The sequence below is a fragment of the Cyprinodon tularosa genome, unplaced genomic scaffold, assembly GCF_016077235.1.
Source record: "Cyprinodon tularosa strain WSP-4 unplaced genomic scaffold, ASM1607723v1 ctg2, whole genome shotgun sequence".
NCBI classification, from domain to species: domain Eukaryota; kingdom Metazoa; phylum Chordata; class Actinopteri; order Cyprinodontiformes; family Cyprinodontidae; genus Cyprinodon; species Cyprinodon tularosa.
This window is the reverse complement of record NW_024038733.1, coordinates 3,772,501-3,788,140: the sequence shown is the minus strand read 5'-3', so window position 1 is coordinate 3,788,140 and position 15,640 is coordinate 3,772,501. Positions and strand designations below refer to the sequence as shown.

At 37.6% G+C, this 15,640-nt stretch overlaps 1 protein-coding gene across 9 annotated transcripts in view; it reads left to right on the top strand.

Annotated features, from left to right (window-relative positions):
• myh14 (myosin, heavy chain 14, non-muscle) overlaps nucleotides 1–15,640 on the top strand; it is a 51,353-nt gene that overhangs the window by 2,319 nt on the left and 33,394 nt on the right. For 2 of the 9 annotated variants that reach the window (XM_038284369.1, XM_038284363.1), the window contains exons 2-8: nucleotides 2,467–2,647; nucleotides 6,429–6,635; nucleotides 7,921–8,077; nucleotides 8,918–8,945; nucleotides 9,702–9,816; nucleotides 10,768–10,815; nucleotides 11,113–11,124. In XM_038284369.1, the coding sequence (XP_038140297.1) occupies nucleotides 2,480–2,647; nucleotides 6,429–6,635; nucleotides 7,921–8,077; nucleotides 8,918–8,945; nucleotides 9,702–9,816; nucleotides 10,768–10,815; nucleotides 11,113–11,124 (735 nt within the window). In that variant the 5' untranslated portion in view covers nucleotides 2,467–2,479. Of the gene's footprint in view, nucleotides 1–1,236; nucleotides 1,380–2,466; nucleotides 2,648–6,428; nucleotides 6,636–7,920; nucleotides 8,078–8,917; nucleotides 8,946–9,701; nucleotides 9,817–10,767; nucleotides 10,816–11,112; nucleotides 11,125–15,640 lie in introns of those variants that run through there. The other 7 variants (XM_038284365.1, XM_038284371.1, XM_038284370.1 and 4 more) reach the window with 5 other exon arrangements.

The following is a 15,640-nucleotide window of genomic DNA, read 5'->3' as shown; positions in this document are numbered from 1 at the left end:
ATTTTTATCTTGATTGTATTATCCAGCCTTGAGTAAAATAAGTAATCTAAAATGATGCGATTCATTTTATTTAACTAAAGCATGACATGGTCAACATGCTACAGTTATATAAAGAAATAAGGTATTTAATTTGTTATTGTTTGCTGCTGCAGCAACATTTCCTTAGAATGTAGCTAATGAACTATTAAGGTCAAGGTTAGGTTTATTATTTTGATAGATTGACTAAAACAAACATATGACTCTAAGAATTCTAAATTTAGGGTTGTTTTTTTTGTTAAGAGCACCAAATATCATACCATACTATTGTTTTTCTCTTTCTAGAGTAATACAAGTGCAAAAAGCTAGCTGATACACTAGCTCGCTTTATCCTTTGATCAGTGATTAACAAAGATAATACAGAAAATTTAGCTTTTTGTTTCATATGCGTTAGCAGTATTAAAGTAGGATCTAAATATGAAGAAGTATATTCCTTGATCTATTCTTCTAGTCTAAAAAAACCAAGGTAAAATAAGGACATGGAGCTTTGATGCATTCAAGGGAACATTTTTTGTAATTCATAAAAAGAAAGTCAAGCTGCAACTTTAAGCACATATTTTTGTTCATTTTTATTTGTAATAGAAATACATAGTTTTGAATCAAAATCAGCAGGTCAGACGTCAACGAAACGTATACAAGACTCTTTAGTGTTAAAGTTACTGAAGGAAAACTGAAAGTTAGCTACTTTTTCTGTCAGTGAGGTGTTACAAGAGGAAACTAGAGCAAACAATAGATGTAAGAGGCTTTTCCTGACCTTTTTGCTCATAATTGGCTCCTTATACAAATCTGTCCAGTATAATATATATCAATAGACGTTTTAATAAAAAATGCTATATCTTAGTAGGAGGTATGAGACATTTATTCCCTTACTGTATTTGACTGTTTTATGCAAAAATATATATTTTTTCTTGTAACCAAAGAAAGATTTAGTCACTCCTTTTAACTCTACCATCCTTCAGTGGGCAGCAGCAAGTGTAGGACAGTTCAGTAGGAGTTTCTATTAGTAATCGTGTTAAAAGGTTATAATAAGATTTGAAATACATCATAAGAGAGCCCATGAACATACTGAGAGTTTTGTTATAATCCCACTTTGGGGCTGCATAGTTTCCATAGCTGGTATTTGGGTGGTGCCAGCTCTTTTGTGAGCGTGTCCACGCCCAGCGGTGAATCTGAGTAACAGGTAAGGGTTGGGAGCAGAAATCTAAAGACAGAGCGGAAAAGAGTCAGACTGAGGCACAGGAATCAGGCCCGATGACATGCCAGCAGAGGAACTGAGATGCCGTATTAGCTAGCACATTCTGTACAAATCTGGGCTATAATCTGCCTGTTGGATCTTCGTTAAGGTTTGTCTCATTGCTAGTTAAATTTTTTTTTGTAGACCTCTTGTCCTTTTGTAAAGCTGATATATTTACAGTTCATTCCTTGTGGAGCAGATGTTAATGAACCAGATGAACCACTCTCTAAGACAGTTTGATTCAGACCCTTATTTGTAACTAATCTGTCATAATGACCTATAACAACGACTCCTGAATATTTCAGCTTCGCAGCCACACAACTAACTGGAGAAGACTTGTGATTTAGGCTATGGGATGAGTATACTTGGTCAATAAACAGGGATACAATGGTAGTTGGTTTGACAGCATATAATTTGCTGCTATATATTTTTAAGTCCTGCTGCTTTATGATGGTGATTTCTGTTGTTTAATTTCCCAAGAAAATTAAAAAAAATCCTAAAATTGTTTTGTGGTCCCAGCTTTGGGAACTGAAGCCTTCTCTTTTTGAAATGTTGGCATATTTACTGTCGGTAGAGATACCTGACATCCTGTTGTGTTTTTCTTTTTTTTGACTGCCATCAGTCTGACTCTGAATTGACTTCTAGTGTCGGAGCTGTAACCACTTTTAGCAACAGTCACCTCCTTTCTCACTGCACCACCAGGCCCTAAGGCAACTCAGTGTTCTGCTGCTTCCCTATACCCTTCCTGCATTTCTTTCTAAGGATTTTTTTTATCTCTACTGGGTTCATTGGGTTGTAGTGGAAGGAAAAGCTTTAAACTGGGAGTTTGATTTGTTTTGAACTTTCCCCCAACCATCCCTCCCCCAGCTCTCCTGTCATGTCAGTGAGCTCTGTGGATTGATGTGTCTCGCTGTCTCTCCAAGCCTTCCTCCTCTCCTCTCCTTTCCTCTTCATCCACATAATCTTCCAGTTTGTCTTCTATCCTCTTCGCCTCCCACATCTCCCATCTAGGCCATCCTCTGCCCAATCGGGTTTAAATGGGCTGCATGTTACTTGCATGCTATCGAGGCTCCTTTTGCACACGCTGGTGCTGAAGCGAATGACCTCTCAACACGTGAAAGCATCATTTTCACTATACACTGAGCAAAATATATATATATATATATATTTTATCTTACTTCTCCTTTGTTTCGCAGTGCCAGCAGTACCATGTCCAAGCCAACGGGGGGCGTCCCCAACGATGTCACCCGCTTCCTGTCGTCGGGCGTGACCCCAAACTCTCCCACCGCCAACTCCCCGATGTTCTCTGCCGCCAGCCAGGCCGACTGGGCGGCCAAGAGGCTGGTGTGGGTGCCGTCGGAGAAGCATGGCTTCGAGGTGAGCCATCATGGGAACACAGCGACTCCTCAGCATTTTCATTCAACCCGAATCGTTAACCTTAATCCCTGAGCATCCCTTAGACCCTGACTCTCTCGCGCTCTCACACGTTTCATCACCACTCTCCAGGTGTGACAATGAGCCATCATTTCTGGCCTTAGAGGCATTCCACTTATTTTACAACTTGTCCCAACGTTCTTTCTTTTCACTAAACTTTAATCATCTCGTAAATTATTTTCCCTAAGTGTGTTCCCTCAACCAAAAGGTGTGTCAGGTAGGTGACGCAAAGGACCACAGGGTGTGTGTGTGCTTTTGTCTTTATGCTAAGAAGCTTTTTAATCCCGGTGACACTACTTTAATTTCCGTTTTCTTCACCCAGTTTTTTATTCTTTACTGAAACCTTCACTCCCTGCAGCTCTAAACAGGCTCTTGATATAGAATAAATGTTTTTGGGCTCCATCTAAGCTTCAGCATGATGTGCATTTCAGGATCTCAGTGGGCATATTTTAAGATGTGACTCATGAATTTAATGCCATGTCTCTGTGTGTGTCTCTCTCTCTCTGTCTCTCTGCTGGACTGGTTTCATAAAAAGCTCTATGAATAGAACAATACGCTCCTTCAGCTTTGTGAAGTTAAGGAGGCCGTTACAGAGACACTGACTTCATTTTGATCTCATGATCTCATAGTGATTAAAAAAATAAATTACCACACACTTACAGGAAAACCCAGACCTAGTCTTAGCCAGTGTTTTTCTGTCTATCTGTGACTACCATACTGTAGGGATACTGAGTCATATTTATATACTGTATGTTGGGCATGTTAAGTAGTGATAGAGCAAAGCGCTGGTACTAAGAAAGTCACACTACAGGGATGGCAGGGAGAGATTCCACCAAACATTGGTTCAGATGTAGCTGCAGGGTTCACTCTGTGGCTACTTTATCAGCCAACACCGATCAGCTGCTGAATCAGCCTATCACTTGGCAGCGTCTCAAAGCAATTAGGTATCTGGCTGAGGAATAGACAACTTGTGCGATTTCAACCAAGCGTCAGATTGCTCAGATTTTGAATGCTATTTGGATGGCGTATTTCCGAACCCGCTGATCTGCTGAGATGCTCAACCTTTCCTCTGGTTTATGAACTTTGGTATCAAAAGTGAAAACATCAATTTTATCTGGAAAAAAAAAAAGAAATCTTGTTCAAGCCAGAGGAAAATTGCCCAACTAGTTCAGGATGATGGAGGATTGAGGAAGAGCTAAAGGGACTGCCCATTTCAGCCAAGTTAGTGGGAATAGGCTCTTAAAGCAGATGGGCTACAGCAGAAGAAAACCAGAATAGGTTGAAGCCTCTGTCAGCTATGGAAAAAAATGGAGGCTAAAAAAAATACAAATTTTTGAATCAATTTGTCTTGTTTCTATCAGCAACACATTATTTAGATAGTGAGGTCAGAACTGGGTCATGTAATGGTGTAGGGGATAGGTCCATGTGCTGAGTAGGGTTCCTTGAATTTATTGGAGTTGTGTTCCTCTTCTTGTAAATCCCTTTATGATCACTGTCCATCCTCTGAGGACTAACTCCAAAAACACATTCCACCAAGTCTTAAGGTTAATTCATCTAAAACTGGTTGAAATGCAGAAAATCAAAATATTCTAAATTCAATTCAATTCAGTTTATTTCTATAGCGCCAATTCAGAACACATGTCATCTCAAGGTACTCTACAATTCAGCCAGATCATACAGTCAAATTGATTAACAGTTTTCTATCAAAGGGAAAACAGTTGATTGCATGGACTCATCGACTTGAAGGCAATCCCTCACACTAAGCATGCTTGTAGCGACAGTGGAGAGGAAAATCTCACCTTTAACAGGAAGAAACCTCCAGCAAACAAATCAAAATCTAGAATATTCTAAGTGTGTTGCTCTGTTGCTGATCTGACATTTAATTTGTTGGATGAAGTCTATTTGATCATCATACCTGACACGGAGCTAAAGCTAACAGCAGGGATTTGAAGCACAGATGAGGAAGAAATCAGTGAGAAAAATGTTGATTTAATGACTAATATGAGCTCACTGTTTGATTTAAGTCTGCAGTAACTTTATGATGCTTTCACGCCAATCTCCTGTTAGAACCCACAGAATAATGCAGACTTATAAGGGGTTAAAAGAAGGGTCTTCCCATCAGATTATTGTCCCTTATATCACAACTTTAAACTAGTTTTGCTTTAAACAACCAAAATTGCACTGAAACAGACATCAGTTGGGAATTTAGGGGACGTTGATTGAGACACATCATGTTCATAATCAAACCAGGGTTATTAAATGTCAATAATGTAGTTAAATCTTGTTTTTTTTTTTTACGCCAACAAACATAGGGTCCCATACTACAGTTATTGGCAGTTATTGTCCCCATCTAATTTTAGCCAAAAATCTAATATCCAATTTTATCCCCCGGCATCTAAAATTTCCGATATTTTCATGCTGATAGAAACGCTCTGCTTTTGTATAGAGTTTCTTTAACTAATTGGTTTATTTAACACGGGTCAGTTGATTTCATACCTTATGTTAGTGACTTTAGTTCCCTGTTTTAATGCCTTTTCTACACTTCTATAGTATAAAATAAGTAATAAAAGGGGTATGATTCCTACTAATATCTTAATAATGTCAATATATGTATCAGCCAATTCTCAAAGCTGCAATATCGGTATCGTATCAGAAATAAAATAGTTATATTGGGACACCCTTAGTGATTGTACTTCCTTTTTTTATTACGTTTGTCTTAATATTCTAGGTTATATATATTTTAGCTTATATTTAGTCCAAAGCTGAGTGAAATGCAGCTTTATACGTTCATCTTTCTTTAGATAAACAGTCTTGTATGACATTGTTTGCTTTTAAATAAGAATAGTAGCTGGCATTACCATACTACATCTAAAATAGGCTAAAACCTGGAAAGCATGAAATATTACTGTTAAATATTGCAGTCCTTATACCAGCTGTTTGTGATACCTCTGTACCTCTGATTCAAGATATGGTGTTGCTTTAATACAAAAGCGATGCTGTTGTATGTAATAATGTTTAAAAGTCTTTTCCAAAGAGATAAACAATTATTTATATTTTTTCTCTTTTAATCCTATTCTAGAGTTTTAAATCAAACATTTAATCATTTTTCGATCATTTTCAATCATTTTCTTTACATGAAAAAGCTTTAAACTCAAGCGATCTCAATCTCTTTATTATGTATTATTTTCTACCTCCCTGCCTTTAAAAACATTCTAGTAAACATGAGCTGTTTTTAAATGTGTTTCTGTTTGTTAAGTAATTAAAACAGCAGCAAGGATAGAACAGTTTGTCAGAAACAGAAAAGGTTTTTAAGCTCAAGCAAAGATGTTTTTGAAAGGCTTTTAGGTAACTCATAGTAGAAGGTCAACTGAAGGATCCTGCTGCTCTTTGGTCCTGTATATCAGGCCTTTTCTGGATTGATTAAGGATTGCTTTTATTCCCCTCAACTGTTGTCATGAACAAATGAAGAGGCTGGAAGGAGCAAAAATGTATCTGAAGTCACAAAAAGAAACATTGAAAAGCCTCCAGAGAGGCTGATGAACTACTGATAAGGATAACTAACAGAATATAAGAAACGTGGTGGATTCAAACCCTTCCACAGTGCTGTTCAGTTATATCAAGTTTAAGCAATATGGCCTTACTTTCGATATACTGGTTGGAAATGATATTCCAAATGAACTTGGGAATAAGTTCATTTTTGCTGTAAATTTTCTCCTTTTCTCAGTCGGCCAGCATTCGGGAAGAGCGTGGCGATGAGGTGGAGGTGGAGCTCACAGACAGCCAGCGGAAGCTGACCCTGTCCAGAGAGGAGGTGCAGCGGATGAACCCTCCACGCTTCAGCAAGGTGGAAGACATGGCCGACCTCACCTGCCTCAATGAGGCCTCTGTGCTGCACAACATCAGAGAGCGATACTACTCAGGCCTGATCTATGTGAGTAGAAGAAATGCTGGGCTTAACACTGGGTGATAGTCTGCATCTTAAGTAAATGATAAGATATGCACTTAGGCAGCATGTGGAGTTACAGTAGGATAATATGAGACAAAACTTAATTCTAATGGAACAAACCATTAGAATTAAGCTGAGAGAACTAGTTCAGAAATGATGGTGATGCACATTAGAGAGCAATTTAACAGTATAAGATAAGATTGAGTTGTGTGAATCCGTCATTTATGACTTTCACTGCAACTGGAATGCATTAGGAAAACATTACTGGCATTGATTAATCACAAAATGTGCTCACAGGTGGCATTTACTTCCTTATTCGGTAGGAATCGTCTCGTTGAATTATTGAACTCAGCCATTCATGGATCTCCCTGTAAGAGTGTTTATACTCCCTGAACTTTATCACATTTTTTCACGTTGTAAACAAGGACTTTAACGTTTCACTGGGGAGATATGTGAAAGATCAACTTCCCCCATCTCGTGATCAACTCAGAACAGCCTCCCTGTTCCTGGAGAACCAACCTGTCTTTGCAGCATGATGCTGCCCCCGCCATGTTTACCAGTGGGGATACTGGGTTTAGGGCGGAGCGTCGTGCTCATTATCTGCAGACAGCCTTAGACGTTCAGTTTTGGTCTAATTTGTTTTGATTTTTCTGCATGTTTGCATGATACAAGCATCTTATTACAAACAAGTGGACTCAAAACTAAATATTTAACGATGACATTTGTCCTCTCCTTCAGCGGGGGTTAGATTTTATTTAATCTCATAACTATGCAATACTTTATGTTGGCCTATCACTTAGATTTCCAATTACGCACATGCAAGTTCGTGGGAAAAGTCCGTTGGCAAGACTACTTTTGCAAGGCACTGCATGTTGGGCCAGGTGTATCACAGATTAGAAAAACTTGCTTTGACACAACAGTTTTGCTTTTGAAAGAGGGGCCAAACTGGTAATAGATGCTTTAGAGATCTAAGCAACCTCTTATGTTCTGGTGTTGATGACAGTTAAAATGTTTAAATTGAAAGGATTAAGCCAAATAATGTCTGTTAGGTGAAAGAATAAATTTTTGATATGTTGTTTATTTTTTTTAAATGGCCTGCAGAAACGTGGCCTGTGACCTCGTCAAGCTTTCCTTGTGTTCTTTCTTTGCTTGGTATTTGAGTTAAAGTTGTCTTGATCTGATTTGTGTTTTCTGCTGAGATAAACTGAACATTTTTCTGTAATTGGCATCTGAAAAGTCTAATTTAATCCACTCTGTGTGTCGTTTTCAGACTTATTCGGGGCTGTTCTGTGTTGTGGTGAACCCATACAAACACCTGCCTATCTACACAGAGTCCATTGTGGAGATGTATCGTGGAAAAAAGCGCCACGAAATGCCCCCACACATCTACGCCATATCAGAGGCGGCCTATCGCAGCATGCTGCAAGGTAATCAACACGTTGTGTGACCTGTGACTCTCTGAGCACCGTTTGCTGTACGATATCCTCAGTGATCTTTGATCTTTTTGCCTCAGCATGAATGCTATTTAGAGGCGTGGTTGATTTCTGACTCATGGTTTGTTATCACGTCCTTTGAAAATGTAAAAGATAGAAAGTGAGAAGTATTTTTTTTTTAACCACAGAAATGTGCATAACACCTCCAATAAAACCTAGAGCTAGTGATTCAATTGTATGTTTGATGTGCTGAGCCAAGGTTTTCTAACACTACATGACAGGCTTCTTTTTTTTTTTCCCTGCCTGTCATGTTGACTTTACAAAACGAGACAGAAAGAATTCCCAGCAACCGCTCAAAAGCAGTTAAGGGTTTATTGTGCAATGCCTCTGCCACTGTCTCTGCATGTCTACCTGAAATAATAGGACAGGACTGATGAGGCTCTCTGGCTTCAGTTGCCCTCCCTCAGGGGGCTCAGAGGTGGCAACAGCTGTAGGTGTGTTACTACAGAGATTAAACCTGTAGGACCAGTAGGAATTCCTCCTAACTGAACGCGTGAGAATCTGAGAAAACAAATAGCACCGCCATAGAAAGCGGCGTCCACCCAATAAGAACCAGCGCTAAATGTGAGTCGGCTGCCTGGAGAGACCAGTTAAGCTGGTGGCCGGCTTTTCTCTCCCAGTGCCACTTTGTAAATGAGTGACAGGAGTCTGAGTGTTAAATCATCTAATTTAAAACTCGAATATTAAAGATGTATTAAAATGTTGTTTATTTATCTAAAACTGATGCAGTGTATTATGATCTACATATCCTTAAACTTTGTTTCTCTGTCACAGATCGAGAAGATCAGTCAATCCTTTGCACGTGAGTAACCTTCACTGAGTCCCCGGCTTGTCTCTGGGGTTTAACTCTCCTTAGCCATTAGAAGCATGCCTCTAGGCCTCACACTGTGCATGGCAGTGTGTGACCATTATTCACTCTGATGTTATTTCAGTGGGCTCTATTAGGGTCTGGATCCATTTATAAATTCAGATTTCCTCCAAATTGTGGATCATTCTATTTCTTTTTTCATTCAAGCTGCAGCACATCATATTAAAACTTTGTTTTATTTGAAACAGCTGCATTTTGTCGTCAGATAGTTACTTGTGTTGTGCATAATCTCTGTCACAATTCAAAGAGAATTGAGAAATGAATGGGGGAAAAAGTGAAAGCATAACACGAAGCTTTTTGTGGGAATGTAGCGTGCTGCCTGTCTGAACTCCTCTCGTCTGTCTTCATTCCTGCCGTCCATGTCTTACTGCTATAATCTTCCTCTCATTGCCAAGAATCCCACTTTAGATGGCTCATTCTATAGATATGGCTCATTCTTTAGATATTTCTTTTATTTTCTGCATCTACTTCCTTCAGTCTTCTCCTAAAGGAATAGAAACACTGTTTCCTCCAACTGCTTTCTGTTGGAAAAAAAGTGTTGTGTTAAGCTGCTTGCTCCTGTTTGCTATGTTCCTTTTAATTTATACACCAATCCTAATTCCAGCTGTATGCTTTACATATTAGCATACAGACTGACGCTGGAATTTACTGTGCATGTGCCTCATATATCTGTGTGTGTTTGTGTCACAGAGGTGAATCTGGAGCTGGGAAAACAGAAAACACCAAGAAAGTCATCCAGTATTTGGCTCACGTCGCCTCGTCTCATAAAGGAAGCACTTTGGGTAGAAACAAGGAACCTGTGCAGGTATGTTACCATAGAAACAGCTCACGCAAAGGGTCGTCCTAAAAAAACAAAAAAACTGTATTTGGGGAAAGTTTGGATGGAATATTTTAAAGTGATTGAAACAGAAAGAAAATAAAAGAAGTTACTTTTTAACCTCTGACTCTGGCTGTTTTTATCCATAGAAGTCATCAGAAAAGACTTATATTCAGCAGCTTCCATTGCCTGTTGGTCCGTGAAGAGCTTTAAAGGGAATCCTTCTGAAGCGAGACAGATTTTTCTCACCTGAAAAAAATTTAATGCAGTTGCCCGTGTTTTCCAAGTACAGGATTTAACTACAATTAAAAAAAATTTGATTTGCACAGATTAAAAATTGAGAGATATTTGCATGTCGCTATGTTGATGCCAATGCTTATCAACAGGGGTATTTCTAGTAACTGTAGGGCACAGTAGTTGCAGGGTAATGATTTGGCCTAAAAAGTGCTAAGCTTTACTTCTTACCTCATGCTGACCACTTCGCTAGGCTAACAGTAACATGTTAGTTCTCTGTTTTGATATGACTTGCTGAGAGTACAGCTCCAGACATATTTCATTTTACTTTAGTTAATTTTGTAGTAAAAATAACACACTGAAATATATGTGCATCTCTACCATTTTAATCTATATTAAATGATTAGTGTTTCAGCCGCTTTCTGTTTACCTTTCTCCACACTAACAGCAGTCTGGAGATGTACACTCTCAAAAATATTTCACCAGAAATTTTAAGATTAAATAAAATTATTACGTAACAAATTCCCATTTACTTTTTAAAAATAATTTTAACACTGACCTATTAAATAAACCCTACATCAGGTTCCTCTGTAGATCTCTCAGAGTGGGGTTTCTCCTTTTTCTGTCTCCGCTTCATTATTTCCTTCCGTCATTCCTTCTGCTTCTTCTCCCTGCTCTTTCCTCCTGCCTTGCCTCCATGTTCAGATGGATGGTTCTCGGTCCCTAACAAGAGGCAGCACGTTGGTGAACAGGGTGAGTTAACTGTGTCCTGCTGCCATTTTATCCTCCTTTGCTTCTTTCTGTCCTATTTTCTGCTTAATGAGCCCCACAATGAGTCTAACTAACTCAGCAGGGTAACATGTTAACGTCACTCCCAACATAGATCCTTATTAACAGTGTAGCATTGTGATGTTTATGTGATTTTTTATCCTTTTTGTTGTTTTGATTGTTGTCTTATTTGTCTTCTTTTTGTTTGTTTATCCCATCCAAAATTTCACCCATCCATGAACCTTCTCTCCTTACACCTCATTTGTTTCCACTATTCACCAGAGTTTACAATATGTGAGTATGAAAGTATTCAGCTAATTGTATCTTGTGGAAAATCATATTCTGTGCCTGATATGATTCCCTCTAAAAATGAAAATCCTACTTTTGCGGATTTTCTTTTTCTTTTCCCGACTATTAATCCTAAAAACCTAAAGGTTTTCTGGGGTTCTGGTTCTCTGCATCTTTCTCAAAAGTTATTTTCATCCAATGGGGTTCATGTTCTGTTTTCAGATTTGCTTCCTAAATCCATTCGTGTACGTTTAGCTAAGCTTTTTCTGCTGAAGATGTGACTTTAAAATTGCACAGGATGGGTGAAAGAGTGCAGATTTGGGTGTGTGAATGGGTGGGGATGAGATGCAAATGCTTTACTATTCTGTTTGCTCTGTGCTTTGACAGTATTTTTCTGCCTTTGATGTTGATTGGTCTACATATTCTGAATGTCTGTAGAGCATAAGCCTCCTGCGCAGCAAGGCTTCTTCAATTCTCAGCTTTTGCTGCTGCATTGGTAACACAACAGCTGCAGTCATGCTTTTGCAGCTTGCTTAAATCATCAAGAATGCAACTTGTGTGTTGAAGCTACAGCCCAATAGTGCTTTTTGATTGTTTCATAGACTTTCCAGCTCACATGTGTTAAACTTAATTCCTTCAGGGCTACTTCAGCACACCTGAATTAGATAATCATGTATTTAGCTAAGCAGTGTAGAACTTATTTTAATGTTTTGAAAGCAATGCACCCATTTGATTCAGATGTTTTGGCCAGAGGCCCATCCAAAACGTTTAGGACACTGGCCCTCAAGGAATTTAAGCTTCACCGCGATCTCTTTTCATGAGAGCTGTTATTCTGGATTGCTGATTAAGTTAAGTGCAGTGCCTGTGCTAATGTGGAGAATAATTTGTTTGGAGTTGATGTCATTTTCTTTGCAAAATGCATCAGTTTGCCCTTGCTGTTCAGCTCTTTTCATGCAAACATCAAAGATCAGCACTGTGTTGTATACTTTTTCATGTTAGAATTCAAATATTTTGTGCATTACAGTAAAATTTCATGAAATGGGCCAATATTAAAGTCGTAGGGAAGTCATATTTAAAATTTAAATAATTCTGGCTTAAACATGTATATACATGTACACTTTATTGGACCCTATTTATCCCAAAAGTTAGAAAATGTCTATTTTTTTTTTTTAAATCCTGTCTTAAAATCTGTATTTTTTTTTGCGTTATCTTATGCAGGCCAGTTAGTTTTACGTCAGCTTGTACACCTAAATTCGGCTAATCATCAATGGTCATCTGTCAATCAAATATTTTCGGTCATAGCATCTTGATTCATATGCTGCAGCTAATATACGTAACGGTTGAAATAAGAATCATTTACTTATTTACTACCATTGAGTTAGGTCCCACTGTTCACTGTGATGGACGTCTGTGTCTTCGGCAGGCGTAGAGCTAACAGAACTGGCAGCGTTGCGAGGAAAGGGTTCAAACATGTATGGCTGTAAGCCTTCCTCACCAAACTAAGCTTCTGCCTCCCTAGCGTCCTCTTCCACAACAACTTGGTCCGCACAGTCCTCCTCTAAATAAAAAATATTTGACGGAGGAGTCTCATCCATGACCTCCAACACAAAACTCTCCTCTTCTTGCATGTTTCCACTGTCCAAAGCGTTCCTTGACAGTGTCGTTGCTAAGTGCTACTTGGTCCCATTGCGAACCTACTAGCACTAAGTTGCTAACTGGTTAGCAAGATGCTTCAGAGAAACCGGCCACAATTAAACTTGCTGGCAAACCTTCCGCAACAACAATCCCGCCCCCTTGAAAATCGACCAATCACATTCACTTTATTCACTCATGTGAAGTCGGGCACCACTCGGGAGAATTTGGAACTGCAACCGTTGGAACAGCCGATTCCCTACGACTTTAAGTAGTGAGTATTAGTGGAAGGAGAATTTCAATTATTTAAGCCTTTTTTTTTTTTTAAATCCAAACTATTGCATGCATTCGTATGCAGCCAACTTATTTTTATCCCCTTAAATAAAATTTGCCTTTTTTCTTCTTTTTAAACAATGTCCAAAGATTTGAATCTCTCATACAGCACTGTTTAATCCATGATCCAGAAATGTAAGGAAAGCACAACTGCAAAATTACCAAAGCATGACTGTAGAATTACTCTGCAGAAGATCCAAAGATGCATCGCTAAGGTTGGGGAATCTTAGCCGTACCTTCCTCTAATGACCTCTGTGGAGGAATAAGACCTAATATGTTTTGTTTTCATTTTTCGACGTGGAGGAATGTTTTCATGTAGGAAACTCTGTGAACACCAAAGAGTGTGCCCTGGTCAGATTAGAATAAAATGAAACCTTTTGCTAAATCCTCTAACAGAGGTGGGCAGAAACTAGGGCTGGCGATAGGGTTAAAAAAATCTAATCTTTGATTTTTTTTTCCAGCCTTAAATCCGATTATCAAAGTTTTTTTTCCTCTGCTAAGTTTCATAATAACAATGGCAAATGACATGACTTTCAAAAACTAGCTTTTATTTCAGTCATTCCCTGTGGCAGGTGACCTTATTTAAAAGAGCAACAAAATTCAAGCTGTGAAAATGCTTGTAAAACAATAAAAGTATAACAAACCAAACAGTTGCAGCTAGTGGTGGTGTCACATATTTAATTTGTTAATCAGTTATAAGTAAACATCCTAAAACAAAACAGATGGACTGATGTCTTTGTGTGCTATGGAAGCCCAAGAAGTACATTGGTGGAAAAATTTACTTTTTTGTAAACAGAATTTATCGCTCAGCCCTCGTAGTAACTTACATTTATTCAGTTATTTTTACTTGTTTCCTTTTTTTTATTAGAAAAAAGTACTTTTAATAAAGGCTTTAAAACATTGTACTTTCTTTGACAAATGAAAATATGATGAATTATCACTACATAAGTAAAATTTCTGGTTACTCCACCCTTCATTGGGAACTCAATTAGTGAAGTAAAAGTATGTTTCTAACAAAAATACACCAGAGAGACACACCTAGAGTCTTTGTTTAAGTGAGACATTTTTTGTACCTATTCCTCACTGGTCTAATTTTAGTTTCTAACTGCCGTGTCATTTGGAGGTCAAGTCAAAAATCAGTAACTAGTTTATTGTATCCTGACACTGGAAGTAACTTACCTTATTCTAGCAACATTCTCATAACATTTTGTAAGTATTGTTTCTATATGCTATATAACTAAAAGATACGGAAGAGGATTAGGGCCACTGAAAAAAAAAAAGTAAACTGATTTTTAAATTTTATTTCAGTTTAACATGGGAAAAAAGTCAGAATTCTGACTTTAATCTCAGAATTCTGACTTTAATCTCAGAATTCTGACTTTCTTCTCAGAATTCTGACTTTAATCTCAGAATTCTGATCTCAGAATTCTGACTTTTTTCTCAGAATTCTGACTGAATTCTGACAATAAAAAAAGTCAGAATTCTGAGAAAAAAAGTCAGAATTCTGAGAAAAAAGTCAGAATTCTGACTTTAATCTCAGAATTCTGACTTTAATCTCAGAATTCTGACTTTTTTCTCAGAATTCTGACTTTAATCTCAGAATTCTGACTTTAATCTCAGAATTCTGACTTTTTTCTCAGAATTCTGACTTTAATCTCAGAATTCTGACTTTTTTCTCAGAATTCTGACTTTAATCTCAGAATTCTGACTTTAATCTCAGAATTCTGACTTTAATCTCAGAATTCTGACTTTAATCTCAGAATTCTGACTTTTTTCTCAGAATTCTGACTTTAATCTCAGAATTCTGACTTTAATCTCAGAATTCTGACTTTTTTCTCAGAATTCTGACTTTAATCTCAGAATTCTGACTTTAATCTCAGAATTCTGACTTTAATCTCAGAATTCTGACTTTAATCTCAGAATTCTGACTTTAATCTCAGAATTCTGACTTTTTTCTCAGAATTCTGACTTTAATCTCAGAATTCTGACTTTTTTCTCAGAATTCTGACTTTAATCTCAGAATTCTGACTTTAATCTCAGAATTCTGACTTTTTTCTCAGAATTCTGACTTTAATCTCAGAATTCTGACTTTTTTCTCAGAATTCTGACTTTAATCTCAGAATTCTGACTTTAATCTCAGAATTCTGACTTTTTTCTCAGAATTCTGACTTTAATCTCAGAATTCTGACTTTAATCTCAGAATTCTGACTTTTTTCTCAGAATTCTGACTTTAATCTCAGAATTCTGACTTTTTTCTCAGAATTCTGACTTTAATCTCAGAATTCTGACTTTTTTCTCAGAATTCTGACTTTAATCTCAGAATTCTGACTTTAATCTCAGAATTCTGACTTTTTTCTCAGAATTCTGACTTTAATCTCAGAATTCTGACTTTTTTCTCAGAATTCTGACTTTAATCTCAGAATTCTGACTTTAAACTCAGAATTCTGACTTTAATCTCAGAATTCTGACTTTAATCTCAGAATTCTGACTTTTTTCTCAGAATTCTGACTTTAATCTCAGAATTCTGACTTTTTTCTCAGAATTCTGACTTTAATCT